At 44.0% G+C, this 14,712-nt stretch overlaps 1 protein-coding gene across 1 annotated transcript; it reads left to right on the top strand.

Moving 5' to 3' along the window:
• The first annotated feature begins 6,494 nt into the window (after positions 1-6,494).
• LOC113032097 (myelin-associated glycoprotein-like) lies at positions 6,495-13,997 on the top strand. The gene is made up of 6 exons (XM_026184761.1): positions 6,495-6,546; positions 6,768-7,127; positions 7,648-7,929; positions 12,520-12,712; positions 13,838-13,901; positions 13,989-13,997. The coding sequence occupies exons 1-6, from the start codon at positions 6,495-6,497 to the stop codon at positions 13,995-13,997; spliced, it is 960 nt and encodes a 319-aa protein (XP_026040546.1).
• The last annotated feature ends 715 nt before the right edge of the window (positions 13,998-14,712 follow it).

Genomic DNA, 14,712 nt, shown 5'->3' on the forward strand with positions numbered 1-14,712 from the left:
TTCATCTGCAAAGATGTTGCTCTCTCCATGACACAGAAGAGGAACTGTAATTATGGAAGGAGTATATAACCTCAGTGTTGACCTCTCTGCACCAGCTTTCTGTTCCTAACAGGATCCAATTTAAAATTTTACTCGTTTTTAAATCACTAAATGGCTGAACCCCTTCTTACCTGTCTGAGCTCCTGTTATGCTCCAGAAAGAACCATGAGGTTCAGCTCAAAACAAATATTATCCATCCCATGGCCTAAACTTAAATCTCATGGTGACAGAGCCTTCGCTGTGGCAGGTCCCAGACTCTGGATTAGTCTTCCTCTAATTATTAGATCTGCACAAACGCTGAAACATTTTTAATCTTTATTGGAGACACATTTTTATGGAATGGCTTTTTTCACACGTTGACCCAAATATTTTGTTTTAACTCATTCACTGCCAGCCATTTTCAAATCAGGTAACTCCCCACTGCCAGGGTTTTTGAGCATTTTTACTCATTTTTGAAGAGACTGTGTGAAAACTGTGTGTTATGATCATATAAACGCTGAACCTACCAAAATGAAGAACAGACTCTCTTCTTTCATCCAAAAAAAAGCTTGTTTCTACCATTTTCCATTCTTTAGTAATCAGCTGTAGAAGAGAGGTGGGTTCTACCAAAAATGCCTGTTTTGACCAAAAAAAGGGAGAAAACGAGCTTTTTGTGAAAAATACATTTCAAGCAGAAAAGTGCCTTTGACACTAATATTTCTTGCTTTGTGACACCTCTAACATATAAAATAGTTTTTCACTTCTATAAAACAGAAATGACACTGAGAAAGGTTATGTTTTATCAAAACAATTTATTTACAAATATATGAAAAAATAAAATTCACTGACAAGCTGCCCGAGGTTGTATTCTAGCCCCTCCCATTGAAAAACGTAATTGCCTCTCCCCACCGCAGGGAAAAGGGTAACACCACCTGGGTCTGGGTGCAATTCCCCCCCCCCAGGGGCAAGGGTACCTAGACCCGGTTTGTAGAGTACGCTTGGGGAGTGTGATTGTGTGTACAGCGTCTCTTTATGTCTGTCTCCACGTTGGTTGAGTGTGGAGTGAGTGCATATGAGAGCATGAGGGTGGGAATGGATGTTTGTGTCTGTGTGTGCCTGTATGTCTGTGTCTATATGTCAGGTTGGGTATCAGACGCCACCTCTCTGGGGACACCTCAGGCCCTCCAAGGTTTGGAGGCCTATCTCCACCCACCACCACTTCCCCTGCCAGTGGCGGACTCCCTCAGGTGTCGGTGTGTTGGTGGTTCTTTGTGTCTGGGGGTGGGCGTCCGGGTACACACCGGCTCACTCCTTGGCGGCCGCTTGTCGGGGCCTGGGGCCTGGGGCTCGCTCGGGCCCCTTTGGAGGTGGGGTGCCCCCGGCCTCTCGGCCTGGGGCTCGGTCACTCAGGCACAGCTGGGGGCCGGCGGAGCTCACGGGCGCGTCACTGCAACTCCCCCTGACTTCTGCTCCGCGGCTGCTGGGCGAGCCCTCATCTGGGACTCTCCTCAGCTCTTACTGGAACAGTGGCGCGGCTGCCCCTCTGTTGGTCTTCCATGGTCTCTTGTGTTCTGGGGGCCTCTGGATGTCTGGAGTTTTGATCTCCTCCATACCCGCTTCACACCCTGGAGGACGGGGCTGTGGCCCCCCCACACTCCCTAGCAGATCATTACATGGAGAAACCTTTGGAATGCAAGCATGCTGATCCACACAGGTATGCACACATGGGTATTCACAGACGCGGACTAAAGCTTTCTTGGCTGCTGCCTCAAAGCACACTGTGCGCTGTCTATCTTGCGTGCTGCACAATATCGTTTATTATTTAGTAAATATTGATATCTATGACTAGCTAGTTTATTATGATGGTGCTTTGTTTTCTCTATTATTATGTTGCTCTTTGTTGTTTGCTGTCTCCTCTGTTTGTTTTTTTTGTTTGTTTTTTTTTTCTCCATACAGGTGACCCAGGAGTTCTTTTTTTTTTCTCTCTCTCTCTTCCCCCCCCCTCTCACCGTCTCTTCTTCCCTTTGGTTTTCTTTCTTTCTCTCCCCCTCTTTCTCTCATTCATTCCCCCTGTCCTATTTATAAAAAAAAAAAAAAAAAAAAGACAAAGGATGAACTGAAGCTCTGCCATCACGTAATGTCGCATACTGCTGTTTCTGATGTCATTTAAAAAAAAAAAAAAAAAAAAAAACAAAAAAACAAAAAAAAAACATAATTGACGTCTATAGACGTCAATGGCAGTGAATGAGTTAATAGCCTTAGTTGTTGTTATTTTAGTTGTTTTTATTGTCTTATTGTATTATTTCTTTCTTTTACATTTTATTGCATCATTGTTGTGGATTTTACTTATTTTAGTTGCATTTCAGTTTGTAAAGCACTTGTGCAGCATGAGCTGTTGGAAATATGCTATATAAATAAACTTAACCTTGACCTTGGCCTTCCGTTAAATCGCCATTCTATCCTTCAGTCCAACATGCGTAATGTCCATTTGGCTGTTTCCCATCTCTTCTGCACATTGTCCTCCTGCCTGATCCCTTTGCACCAGTCCTCTGTGAGTACTAAGAACATATTTTCCTTTTGGCTCTCGGAGGAGGCAGACACACTTTTTCTCCTCTCCTCTCTCCCTTATCTTCCCTGCTTAGTTCTTATGTCCTTGTCTAGTCTCGTGTTTTTTTGTATTACTTTCCCTGGAACACACTGTCTGTCATGTTTCGGCTGTGTGGCAGGCAGGAATTGGACCCAAACGCAAACTCCCGGAGACAGAACTTGAACTCAAAAGCACAGCTTTATTGCTGGAAAACAGATCACAAACAATATAAAACTAAACTGGGAAAAGCTAATTATAATGCAGACTAGGAGACACGGGGAGAATAACAGAAAGCATGAGGGAGAACGTGACACAGAACTGAGGGAGACGCGGACCTAAATACAGGGTTAACGAGGGAAGTGGGAGCACACGGGGAACACAGCTGACACAGATAATCGTAACGAGACAGGGCAGGAGTAAGCACAACATGACGCATACTGACGAGAGACTGTCAAAGTAAAACAGGAAGTACACAGAAGTTCAGACAGGAGGAGAGAGAGAGAGCACAGACATAACGGGCTGGGGAAAACATTGAATGAGGAGGGGAGACGAGGGCTCACAGATACACAGAGGGGCACACAGGGGGTAAAAGTCACAAGGGGAAATCAAATAAGGAACAACTTAACAGAGCAACCCAGGAACCATGGCCTAAATAAAGAACAAAATACAAGAATACATGAAAACAAGAATGCTGGGCCAACATGGCCCAGGATCATAACACTCTCACAGTCTGTTTCTAAAACCTAAAGAGAATTATGGATTTGATCAACTGGTCTCTGAATGCCTTTTGACACCCTTTTCTCAACGAGAAGTCTGGGCTTGGGAGAGCCCGAGTGCCCTGGAGGGACTTTCCCTGCCGGATACACGATGGACGGGTGGCAGGAATGGAGGGTCTGGCGGGACTGTCGATCGAGGACGCTGAAGATATCTACCTATTCGGAACCATGATAACAGGGTTCTTGCTGATCGGAGCTGGCTTGGCCCTGGCTTATCGGAGAATTAAGAAAGCAGAACTGGCTGTTCAAACCCCCCCAAGGCTGCCCGCTGGGATTGAAACGATGGGACGAGGCGCGACTTCTCAGAACGGGCTCATGGAGAGCAGCATGGTTAAGACCTTGGAGACGCTTACAGCTGCCGTGAATACTCAGAATAACACTTCTGAGCGTATATTGGGTTACATCAAGGAGAGGCCTGCTCAGAATAACACCTTTGAGCGAAAGTTGGATTACATCGTGTAACAACTAACTGCAGTCATGAGTTCTCAGAATCGGCTCTCTGAGCAAAAGAATGACAAGACCACGGAACGTAAGTTTGACACCATCATGGGGAAGCTTGCAGTTCTCCAACGGGAGATTGAGAGACCAGTGTTGGAGTGTTAAAGAACAGCTTTGAAATTCTCATGAGTTGTTGCAAAAGACAAATTACCATCATAATCCGGCTACCCCTTCGGCGCCAGCTGTGGGCTCAAGGGTGGAGCCGAACAAAAACTCCCTGATAACGACTGTGTTGAGTCTGTTCCTTCCCATTCCATGCAAGGCCACCTGGGTTGGCTGGAAGACTGTTTACTTAGCCTGGCAGGGCGAAGGACACTGTCTCAGCTGAACTATGGACACGCACACACATACATATACTGATACTGATAAGCACTCACTGACGCATCACCCTCCCTACCCCGGATCCAACGCCACCTCCAACGCTTACCTCCCCTCTGATGTGGACATCGGGTGAGTTGGAGGCGCAGTCGAAAGATTGCGGCGGTCCCAGATCAGATGTACACACTGGAACTCTTTCCCATGTTGCTTGTCTGTGTTTATTGTACTATGGTGTGTTGATATCTGTGCATTCCTGTATTATCCTTTTGTGTTACACATTTTGATGTTTTTTTCCTCGCTGTCTCCCCAATGTAATGTTTGTGTATTGTATGTATGGTCGGCAAGGTCTGTCATCTCGGTTGTGGGCAAAAGACCTGCAACTGACAAATAAAGGCTATCTCATCTCATCTCATCTCATCATCCCATATGGAAAAGAAATAGTAAAAACTTATATGTGATTACTCATGAAAGTGGCCACTTTCATGAGTAAATCATATAAGGCTTACATGATTTACTCATGAAAGTGGCCACTTTCATGAGTAAATCATATAAGGCTTACATGATTTACTCATGAAAGTGGCCACTTTCTCATTACTTTCATACATTGTTTTAGTAAGTATCCAAAACATACAAGTTTCATTGTATAATTTTTCAAGGGATCTTATATCTGTTTTCACTCTTATATGCTTTTCATACAAGTTTCACACAAGACAGATACTTTATAAGATTTATATATATCTTTTCCATATGGGATATCTGCCAATCACAGCCTGTGGGGATTGTGATTGTTTTCTGCAGCAGCTGTCTCTTAAAGTTTTAATCCTCAGTTCACATAGCATGCACTAAAACAGCAAATCCACAAACATTAACCAGTAAAACCAAACAAAAAAAATTAATTAACATCATCTTTAGTGTCTTTTTGTTGCAAAGATTTTGCACATCAGCTAAAATTCACATGTTCATATGAATTTGTTCAAATCAATTTGTTCTGCTTTTTTAATTATGTTTACCACTCAGCCTCTCACATCATGTTTTATTTGAGCTCATCTAAAATTAGTAAAGCATTAACACTAAGAGTGAAGTGGGTTGCTGCACTGTTGTCAGGGTCACTTTAGGGCTGTAAAGTGCTGTCAAGTGTAACTCACTGTTCATGATTTTTCTTTGTTTTTGCTACTTTCTACATTGTAGATACATACTGAAGATATCAAAATTCTTTTGATCAGCTTCATGATGTAGTCACCTGAAATGGTTTTCACCTCACAGGTGTGCCTTGTCTGGGTTCATTTGTGGAATTTCTTGCCTTCTTAATGGGGTTGGGACCATCAGTTGTATTGTGCAGACGTGAGGTTGGTACACAGCTGACAGTCCATTTCAACAACTGTTAGAATTCATATTATTGCAAGAACTAATTAGCTAAGTAAAGAGAAATGACACTCCATTATTACTTTAAGAACTGAAAGTCAATCAGTCTGGAAAATTGCTAAAACTTTGAAAGTGTCCACAAGAGCAGTCGCAAAACCATCAAGTGCTACAATGAAACTGGCTCACATGAAGAAAGGAAGGAAGACCAAGAGTCACCTCTGCTGCTGAGGATAAATTCATCCAAGTCACCAGCCTCAGAAACTGCAAGTTAACAGCATCTCAGATTAGAGCCCAGATAAATGCCACACAGAGTTCCAGTAGCAGACACATGTCTATATCAACTGTTCAGATGAGACTGGGTGAATCAGGCCTTTATGGTCAAATAGCTGTTGAGAAGCCATTACTAAGGAAAAGCAACAAGGAGACAACAATTTTCGAGCCAAGATACACAAAGAATGCAAATTACTTTTGATTGGGACTGTACCCTACAGAAACACACTTCAGAGAATTAGACATAAGCAATTAAAGAAGGTTTACAACCAAAGAATTGAGACTACATTGCATATCTAGACAATACCTTAAGCTATCGGAAAAGGCCTTAAAGCTGGTGTGTGTGTGTGTGTGTGTGTGTGTGTGTGTGTGTGTACATGTCAAACTGGTGTTTTTTTAGGAGACACAAGAAGGAATCAAAAGTAGAAGGAAGGCATGTTGATCAAGCTGTCATGTCAACAAAAACAACAACTGTGAATTTACTTCAAAAAAGAAAGATAAGACAAAACTGTCCCAACCATATGGTATATGAGGGTAAAAAAAAGTTTTGTGCATGATAAAGTGTATGTAGAGGGTATTAAAAGCAGACTGGAGACTCAGAAGTCACACTTCTGAAGGAAATGAAAGTAACAACAAATGTGAGTGTGTAACAGTGACAAGAAAAGATGACATTACGGTGGTCTTTGTCTTTGTTCCTAATGTGCATTTGCTTTAAAGGTATGGATAATTTATCTGTAATCTTTATTTCTCACAAGATGTAGACTTAAACAGTTTTTTTTTTCATATGGCTTTGCTTTTTTGTCCAGTATTTTGTGAGTATTAAATGATCTTTTCTGTATTTTCCCATGCATTTAATCTCTCCTTCTTTCACTGGTTGTCTTATTCCTGTACTTTGATGAAGCAAACTTCATCAAATTTTACTGTGGATTTTATTACAGTTTCTCCAATGGAAGCTTCATCTTGGACTGTAAAGGTGCCATCCTCAGTGAAAGGTCACCTTGGATTATGTGTGGTGATCCCCTGTTCTTATGACTTCCCTAGTCCACAAAATAAGGTCAGCGAGTTCACAGGGATTTGGTACAATGACAATGATCAAGTCATCTGTCATTCCAATGCATCGCAAATTTTGGATCCGTTTCTGAATCGGACAAAACTACTGGGAGATCTCAGCAAGAAGAATTGTTCTCTGATGATTGAAAATCTTCAACAAAGTGACGGATGGCCTTTTTATTTCCGGATTGAAATTAAAGACTACAACCAGTATTCCTACATCAATGATAAAGTCTCTATTTCATTGAGTAAGTACTATTAACAATACCACCACATTTTCTACTTCTTGTAACTATCTCTTTGTTTCCAGTGTTTTTACCGTGATGTTTCATTATATTGATAAGTGCTGAATAAATATTTTAGTGTGAATGTGCAATGCTCTAGAACAGTTTTCTTTATTTTTGTTTCTCAGCCTTTTCTTAATTTACTGAATTATTCCTTCAAAGCTAAGATTTAATAATGCAGTTTTTTTAATTGCTAATTGATTTAATGGCAAGAGCACTTTTTTTAATCAGTATTATTTAACCCTGTTTGTTGCTATGACTTACTTTAAGTTTAATGTAAAACCTTGCATAGCAAATTTTTTGTCAAACTGGGTGATTTGGATTTAGATGTTAAGTGTCTCTGTATGGAAGAGAATGGGCAAAAATGAAAACAAAAAACTCATCAGCAGCTATACTGTTTAAGTGGACTTGTATTTCCATTACAGTGTACTTACCATCATGATGGAGTTTGGGTTTATGATCATAATCTTTTTTGTTAACACAGGTCAACCTAATTTATCTGTGCAAGAGGAGATAAAGGAGGGTGAGAATGTGTCTGCATCCTGCTCCGTGTTTCACTCCTGCCCCACATATCCACCTTCTTTCATCTGGAGTCACTCTGGAGAGCAGCATGATCAAACACAGCAGCTTCATGAAGGCCAGTGGAATTCAACATCTACTCTGACCTTTCACCCAAACCGCTCTGATCACAACAAGCCTTTAAAATGCAACATAACATACCATCATGGTCTGCTCCAGGAAACATCTAAGATACTTCAAGTAAAATGTAAGTATACTGTACATTTACAGTGTATCAACCACTGTAAATAGTCTCATTTTTTTAAGCATTCAAAATCGGCGATACAGTATTTTTTGCAATTAAACAATATAAACAAGCAAACAAATAAAATAGGTGCAGTAACCCACATAGCAGACAGGTCTAGCCCAGATCTGGTGTCAAGCCGGCACTGCTGGCTGACGTCTGGCATGGTAAGTGGTATGTTGTCCAGATATGGGTCAGGCCTGGCGTAGATGACACCGTTTATGTGATGGCATGCCAAATCTGGCCCGATTGTGGTTTGGTGTATGTGGCCCAGGCTCATAGAAAAGAGGTCTGGTCCGGATCTGGCATCAAGCTGGCACTTCTGACTGACTGGTGTCATGGCAGGGTGTATGTCAGCCAGATGTTGGCCAGGTCTGGCAATGATGGCACTATTTATGTTCCTATTTTCGTATTTTAGTTAGAAGACCCAAATGCCATGTTGCAATAGTATACTGCTATGGTAGCCAACGTTTCAAATGCAGGTTTGACAGGTTTGTGAGTGTGCACTTTATCCACAACCTAGTGATGGTTTACTCATCTTTACCACTGGGTGGCTGTAGCTCAGAGGTAGAGTAGGTCACCTAATGATGAGAAGTTAGTGGTTTAATCCCTGGTTCCTCCGTTCTTCATGTCAAGAGCATGAATGTGTATGAATGTAGTTAGGAAGCACTCAGTTGAAAAAGTGTATGATTGGGTGAATGTGACATTTTGTCTAGAGCACATTGAGTAATCTCTGAAAAGAGATTCGTCATGTTACTTTTGCACTATTTTGTTACTGCACATGTTGTTATTACATGGCTTGATTAAGGTATCAAATCAAATCAAATCAAATCACTTTTTATTGTCACATCACATGTGCAGGCACACTGGCACAGCACATGCGAGTGAAATTCTTGTGTGCGAGCCCCACAAGCAACAGAGATGTGCAAACACAACAACACAAACGAGCAAAATACAAGAATGGCCAACCTGAAACTAATAAATATATGTACAATATATAATAGTGTATGCATTTCTGGATGTGTATACTAAATATTTTCCTACGTGTGTGTGTGTGTGTGTGTGTGTGTGTGTGTGTGTGTGTGTGTGTGTGTGTGTGTGTGTGTGTGTGTGTGTGTGTGTATACACATTTTTACAAATTAAATAGTAAAAAAATAAAATAAAATAATAATAATAAAATATATAAAATATACAGAGTTGAATATGTGCAAAACAAGTGGCATTTATATACAGTGTGGAGTGCATAATGTTGAAGTTCCAGTAGTGAAGCTGAGGTGTCTATGACGTGTTCAGCAGTCTGATGGCCTGATGGAAAAAGCTGTCTCTCAGTCTGCTGGTACAGGACCGGATGCTGCAGAACCTCCTTCCTGATGGAAGCAGTCTGAACAGTTTATGGCTGGGGTGACTGGAGTCCTTGATGATCCTCCCCGCTTTCCTCAGGCACCGCTTCCTGTAGATGTCTTGGAGGGAGGGAAGCTCACCTCCAATTATCCGTTCAGAGCACCGCACTACTCGCTGGAGAGCTTTGCAGTTGTAGGCGGTGCTGTTGCCATACCAGGTGGTGATGCATCCAGTGAGGATGCTCTCAATGGCACAGTGATAGAAGGTCCTGAGGATGCGGGGGCTCATGCCGAATCTTTTCAGTCTCCTGAGAAAGAAGAGGCGCTGCTGGGCCTTCTTCACTGTTTTGTTTGTGTGTACTGACCACGTAAGATCCTCAGCCAGGTGTACGCCAAGGAACCGGAAGCTGCTCACTCTCTCCACAGCAGCGCCGTTGATGGTGATGGGGGTGTGTACTTCTCTGCACCTCCGGAAGTCCACTATCAACTCCTTTGTCTTTGCGACGTTGAGGGTGAGATGGTTGTCTTGACACCAGTGGGTCAGGGCGCTGACCTCCTCCCTGTAAGCCGTCTCATCACCGTTGGTGATAAGACCCACCACTGTAGTGTCGTCCGCAAACTTCACAATGATGTTGGAGCTGTTAGTGGCTGTGCAGTCGTAGGTGTAGAGTGAGTACAGGAGAGGGCTCAGTACACACCCCTGTGGAGCACCAGTGTTCAGTGTGATGGGGGATGAGGTGATGCTGCCCAGTCTGACCACCTGGCGTCTGTCAGACAGGAAGCTAAGGATCCAGCTGCAGAGGGAGCTGCTCAGTCCTAGATCCTGCAGTTTCCTGTCCAGCTTCGAGGGAACGATGGTATTGAATGCTGAGCTGTAATCTACAAACAGCATCCTCACATACGTGTCTCTCTTCTCCAGGTGTGACAGGGCAGTGTGTAGTGTCAGGGCTATGGCATCATCAGTGGACCTGTTGTGGCGGTATGCGAACTGTAGAGGGTCCAGTGAGTCGGGTAGTGCAGAGCAGATGAAGTCCCTGACCAGCTTCTCGAAGCATTTGCTTACGATGGGGGTCAGGGCTACAGGTCGCCAGTCGTTCAATGAGGAGATGGTGGAGGATTTGGGTACAGGGACGACGGTGGCCATTTTGAAGCAGGCTGGGACTACAGACAGAGAGAGGGAAAGGTTGAAGATGTGCGTGAACACTCCAGCCAGCTGAGCCGCGCATGACCTGAGGACGCGGCCGGGAATCCCGTCCGGACCAGTAGCTTTGCGTGCGTTCACTTTCCTGAAGCACTTCCGCACATCCTCCTCAGACACAGTGTGCGCACTGACGTCATCCGCGGTGCGCACACTGTCCGGTCTCATGGTGTTCGCTGTGTCGAATCTAGCGTAGAATACGTTTAGATCCTCACACAGAGAGGCCGTGGTCTGCGGTGTGCTGGTTTTCCCTCTAAAGTCTGTGATCGTGTTTAGTCCCTGCCACATACTCCGAGGGTTGTCAAACTGTTGCTCCACCCTGTCCCTGTACTCACGTTTGGCTGCTTTGATCGTCTTCCGGAGTTGGTAATGTGCGTGTTTGTAGTCCGATGTGTTCGCGGAGGCAAAGGCGGTGTTCCGTGCCGCCAGTGCCGCGCGAACATCTCCGTTAATCCAGGGTTTTTGATTTGGGAAGGATTTGACTGTTCTGGATGGGACGACATCTTCCACGCATTTCCTGATAAATCCACAGACTGAGTCTGTGTATTCATCAATGTCTCTGGCGGCCACGTGAAACATTTCCCAGTCCGCGTGATCAAAACAGTCCCGCAGCGCAGACTCCGATTGGTCCGTCCAACAGTGCACCGCCCTCCGGGTTGGAGCTTCCTGTTTCAGCTTCTGCCTGTAGGCGGGCAGGAGCAGGATGGAGCAGTGATCTGATTGGCCGAATGGGGCGCGGGGGAGGGCTTTGTACGCATCCCGGAAAGAGGTGTAACAGTGGTCGAGTTGCCGGTTTCCACGTGTGTTGAAAAGGATGTGTTGATGGAGTTTTGGTGAGACTTTCTTCAGGTTTCCCTTATTAAAGTCTCCGGCTGTGATAAACGCTGCCTCTGGGTGTGCGGTTTCCTCGCTGCTGATCGCGCTGTACAGTTCCCTGAGTGCACGGTCAGTGTCGGCTTGTGGGGGAATGTAAACAGCCGTAATAATCACTGCTGTAAATTCCCTCGGTAGCCAGAATGGCCGGCACTTAATCATCAGGTACTCCAGGTCCAGTGAGCAGAAGGATTTGACCGGGTGCACGTTCGCATAATCACACCAGCTGTTGTTGATCATGAAACACACACCACCGCCTCTGCTTTTCCCAGTAAGATCCTGTGACCTGTCCGCGCGGTGCACAGAGAACCCCGGCAGTTGTATTGCGGAGTCCGGTACTTTGTCCGATAGCCAGGTTTCTGTGAGGCAGATCACGCAGCAGTCCCGCATCTCTCGCTGGAATGAGATCCGTGCCCGAAGCTCGCACAGCTTGTTCTCCAGAGACTGCATATTAGCCAGTAATAAACTGGGTAACGGTGGTCTGTAAGTGCGCCGTCTCAGTCGAACCAGAACGCCAGATCTTCTCCCTCTGCGTCGGCGTTTGCGGCCTCCAGGGCCAGAGAACAAAGGCGTCTCAGGTGAGATGAATGGGGGGGTCTGCAAACGGAGCGTCCGTGTTGCAAAACTTGAACTCCGGAAAGTTATAAGAAAGACCGTCTTTTATGTCCAGTAAGGTTTGTCGGTCGTACACAAGGAGACAAGTGCTGCTCGTGAAAAAATAAAGGAAAAGTAAAATTAAACACAGAAGAAAGCCGTTGCTTGGGGGAGCTCGCGACGAGGCTGCCATACTCGGCGCCATCTTGATTTGGCAGGTACATATTAGGCTGACACTGTTCAGCTCTGGCCCCAGCAAAGGGCCAGCAGTGTGTCTGCAACTGGCCCGTGGCTAGACACAACTTACACATGGCCCACATCGCAAAGAATGACGGCCCTTTGGTGGGCCAGATCAGGTTTGCCAAACATTCAGTAGGGGCCCTGTGCTGCACTGCTATCAGTGAAGAAGGGGTAATTAGATCCTGCACCTCAGCGTGTTATGTATGTTATGTTACACTAGAATGAATTCAATTACAAAACACTTTTTTTCATTCAAACATACATAATAAATGCATGGCTATCTTCCATTTTTATTTCATGTCCTCACAGATGGCCCTGACATCAAGACTTCCTCAAAGTGTTCTTCAGAGGACGGCGTGGTAAAGTGTGAGTGCATCGTAGAGTCCGAGCCTCCCAGCATGGTACATTTTGTTCTTGGTGACAGAGTCCTGCAAAGCAGCAAAGCAGAGAAAAATGGCTCTGTTACTATTGAGACTCTGCAGACAGACTTTGGGTCTTTCAGGTTTGTGCACTGCCTGGCAATCAACGTGGTGGGATATGACAACATTTTGCTCTCTTTACCTATTAATGGTAAGAAAGACTTAGGATGGATTGATCTCTCTATTTTTACATGACAAAAATACTTAAAATGGTTTCTTTGTCAACAGACAACATGCAGAATATTCTTATCTCGTCTGGAGCAGGTGGGATTTTGCTGATTATTTTGATAGGATGTGGAGTGGGAGTTATTAAAAAATGGTAAGTTGTCATGAACAAAATCATTGCAGATAAAGTCATGCATGCAGGAGAATCTCTAAATAGTTTTCAGGGCACCAGAGAGTCAGAGAGACCTGTCAAACTTCTGCAATGCCCGAACAAAAAGGTTTTATTATTCCTCAGCTCAGTTTGCAAAAAACAAACAAAATCCTACCATGATAAAATAAGAGTGCCAAGTGGAGGAGTTCAAGTATCTCGGGGTCTTGTTCGCGAGTGATGGGAGAAGGGAGCCGGAGATTGACAGACGGATTGGGGCTGCAGCTGCTGTAATGCGGACGCTGCACCGGTCCGTCGTGGTGAAGAGGGAGCTGAGTGTAAAAGCGAAGCTCTCAATTTACCGGTCGATCTACGTCCCTACCCTCACCTATGGCCACGAGCTGTGGGTAGTGACCGAAAGAACGAGATCGCGGATACAAGCGGCGGAAATGAGCTTCCTCCGAAGGGTGGCTGGCCTCTCCCTTAGAGATAGGGTGAGAAGTTCGGCCATCCGGGAGGGGCTCAGAGTAGAGCCGCTGCTGCTCCACATCGAAAGGAGTCAGCTGAGGTGGTTCGGGCATCTGACAAGGATGCCCCCTGGGCGCCTCCTGGGTGAGGTGTTCCAGGCATGTCCCACCGGGAGGAGGCCCTGGGGAAGACCCAGGACATGCTGGAGAGATTATATCTCTCGGCTGGCCTGGGAACGCCTTGGTATTCCCCCGGACAAGCTGGAGGAGGTGGCTGGGGAGAGGGAGGTCTGGGCCTCTTTGCTTAGGCTGCTGCCCCCGCGACCCGGCCTCGGATAAGCGGTTGAAAATGGATGGATGGATGGATAAAATAAGATTTTAAAAGATGTGTAAATACATTACTTTTTTTTTTTGCATCCTTTCTGCAGGAAAAAGAACAGGGAGCATATCCCTTCTCCTGACATTTACGCAAATGATCCTGTCTATGGAAATGTAGGGATAAGCAATGCTTTCTAAATTGATTCATCCATAATGTACATGCATAAAAAGGGAGTTAATTAATCGTGTTTCTCTTTGCAGATTCCTTGAGATGAGTCAATATATGACAATGTGTATTGTGTGGAAGACCAACTACAGTCCATGTTGCTGAGTCAAGGAAAATGTTGTTTTGGGGTTGGGGTTTTTTTTTGTTTTTTTTTTAATCTGTTATATTTCTATATGTCTGTAATCTATGACTCATGTTTTCTTGGTCAGACCAATGATCTAGTTTGAAAGATTAATAATAAAGTTTAGTCAAATATACAAAATTACAAAAAAATTGTAATCTGTTTTTATTATGAGATATAGATATATAGATATATAGATATATATATAGATATATAGATATATAGATAGATAGATATATATATATATATATATATATATATAGATAGATATATATATATATATATATATATATATATATATAAATAAATTTTCTTGCGGGCCAATTAAAAATGGACCACAGGCCGTAGTAAACACTCAGTCCACAATAGGAGGCCCCAGCAGCCTGTAATAAGCTTACTGTCACAACATGACTAAGAGAGGAATCAGGGTCACCCAACTCAGTCCTAACTATATGTTTTATCAAAAAAGAAAGTTTTAAGCTGAAACCTAAAAGTAGAGAGTGTGTCTGTTTCCCGAATCCAAACTGTTTTTATTATTATTATTAATCCAAGCAAAAAATTCAAAACCTTGCAGTCCCTCTACAGATGAGGGGACTGAAAGCCGAAGGCTCTGCCTTCCATTCTACTTTTAAATACTC

Source organism: Astatotilapia calliptera, chromosome 11, assembly GCF_900246225.1.
Source record: "Astatotilapia calliptera chromosome 11, fAstCal1.2, whole genome shotgun sequence".
NCBI classification, from domain to species: Eukaryota; Metazoa; Chordata; class Actinopteri; order Cichliformes; family Cichlidae; genus Astatotilapia; species Astatotilapia calliptera.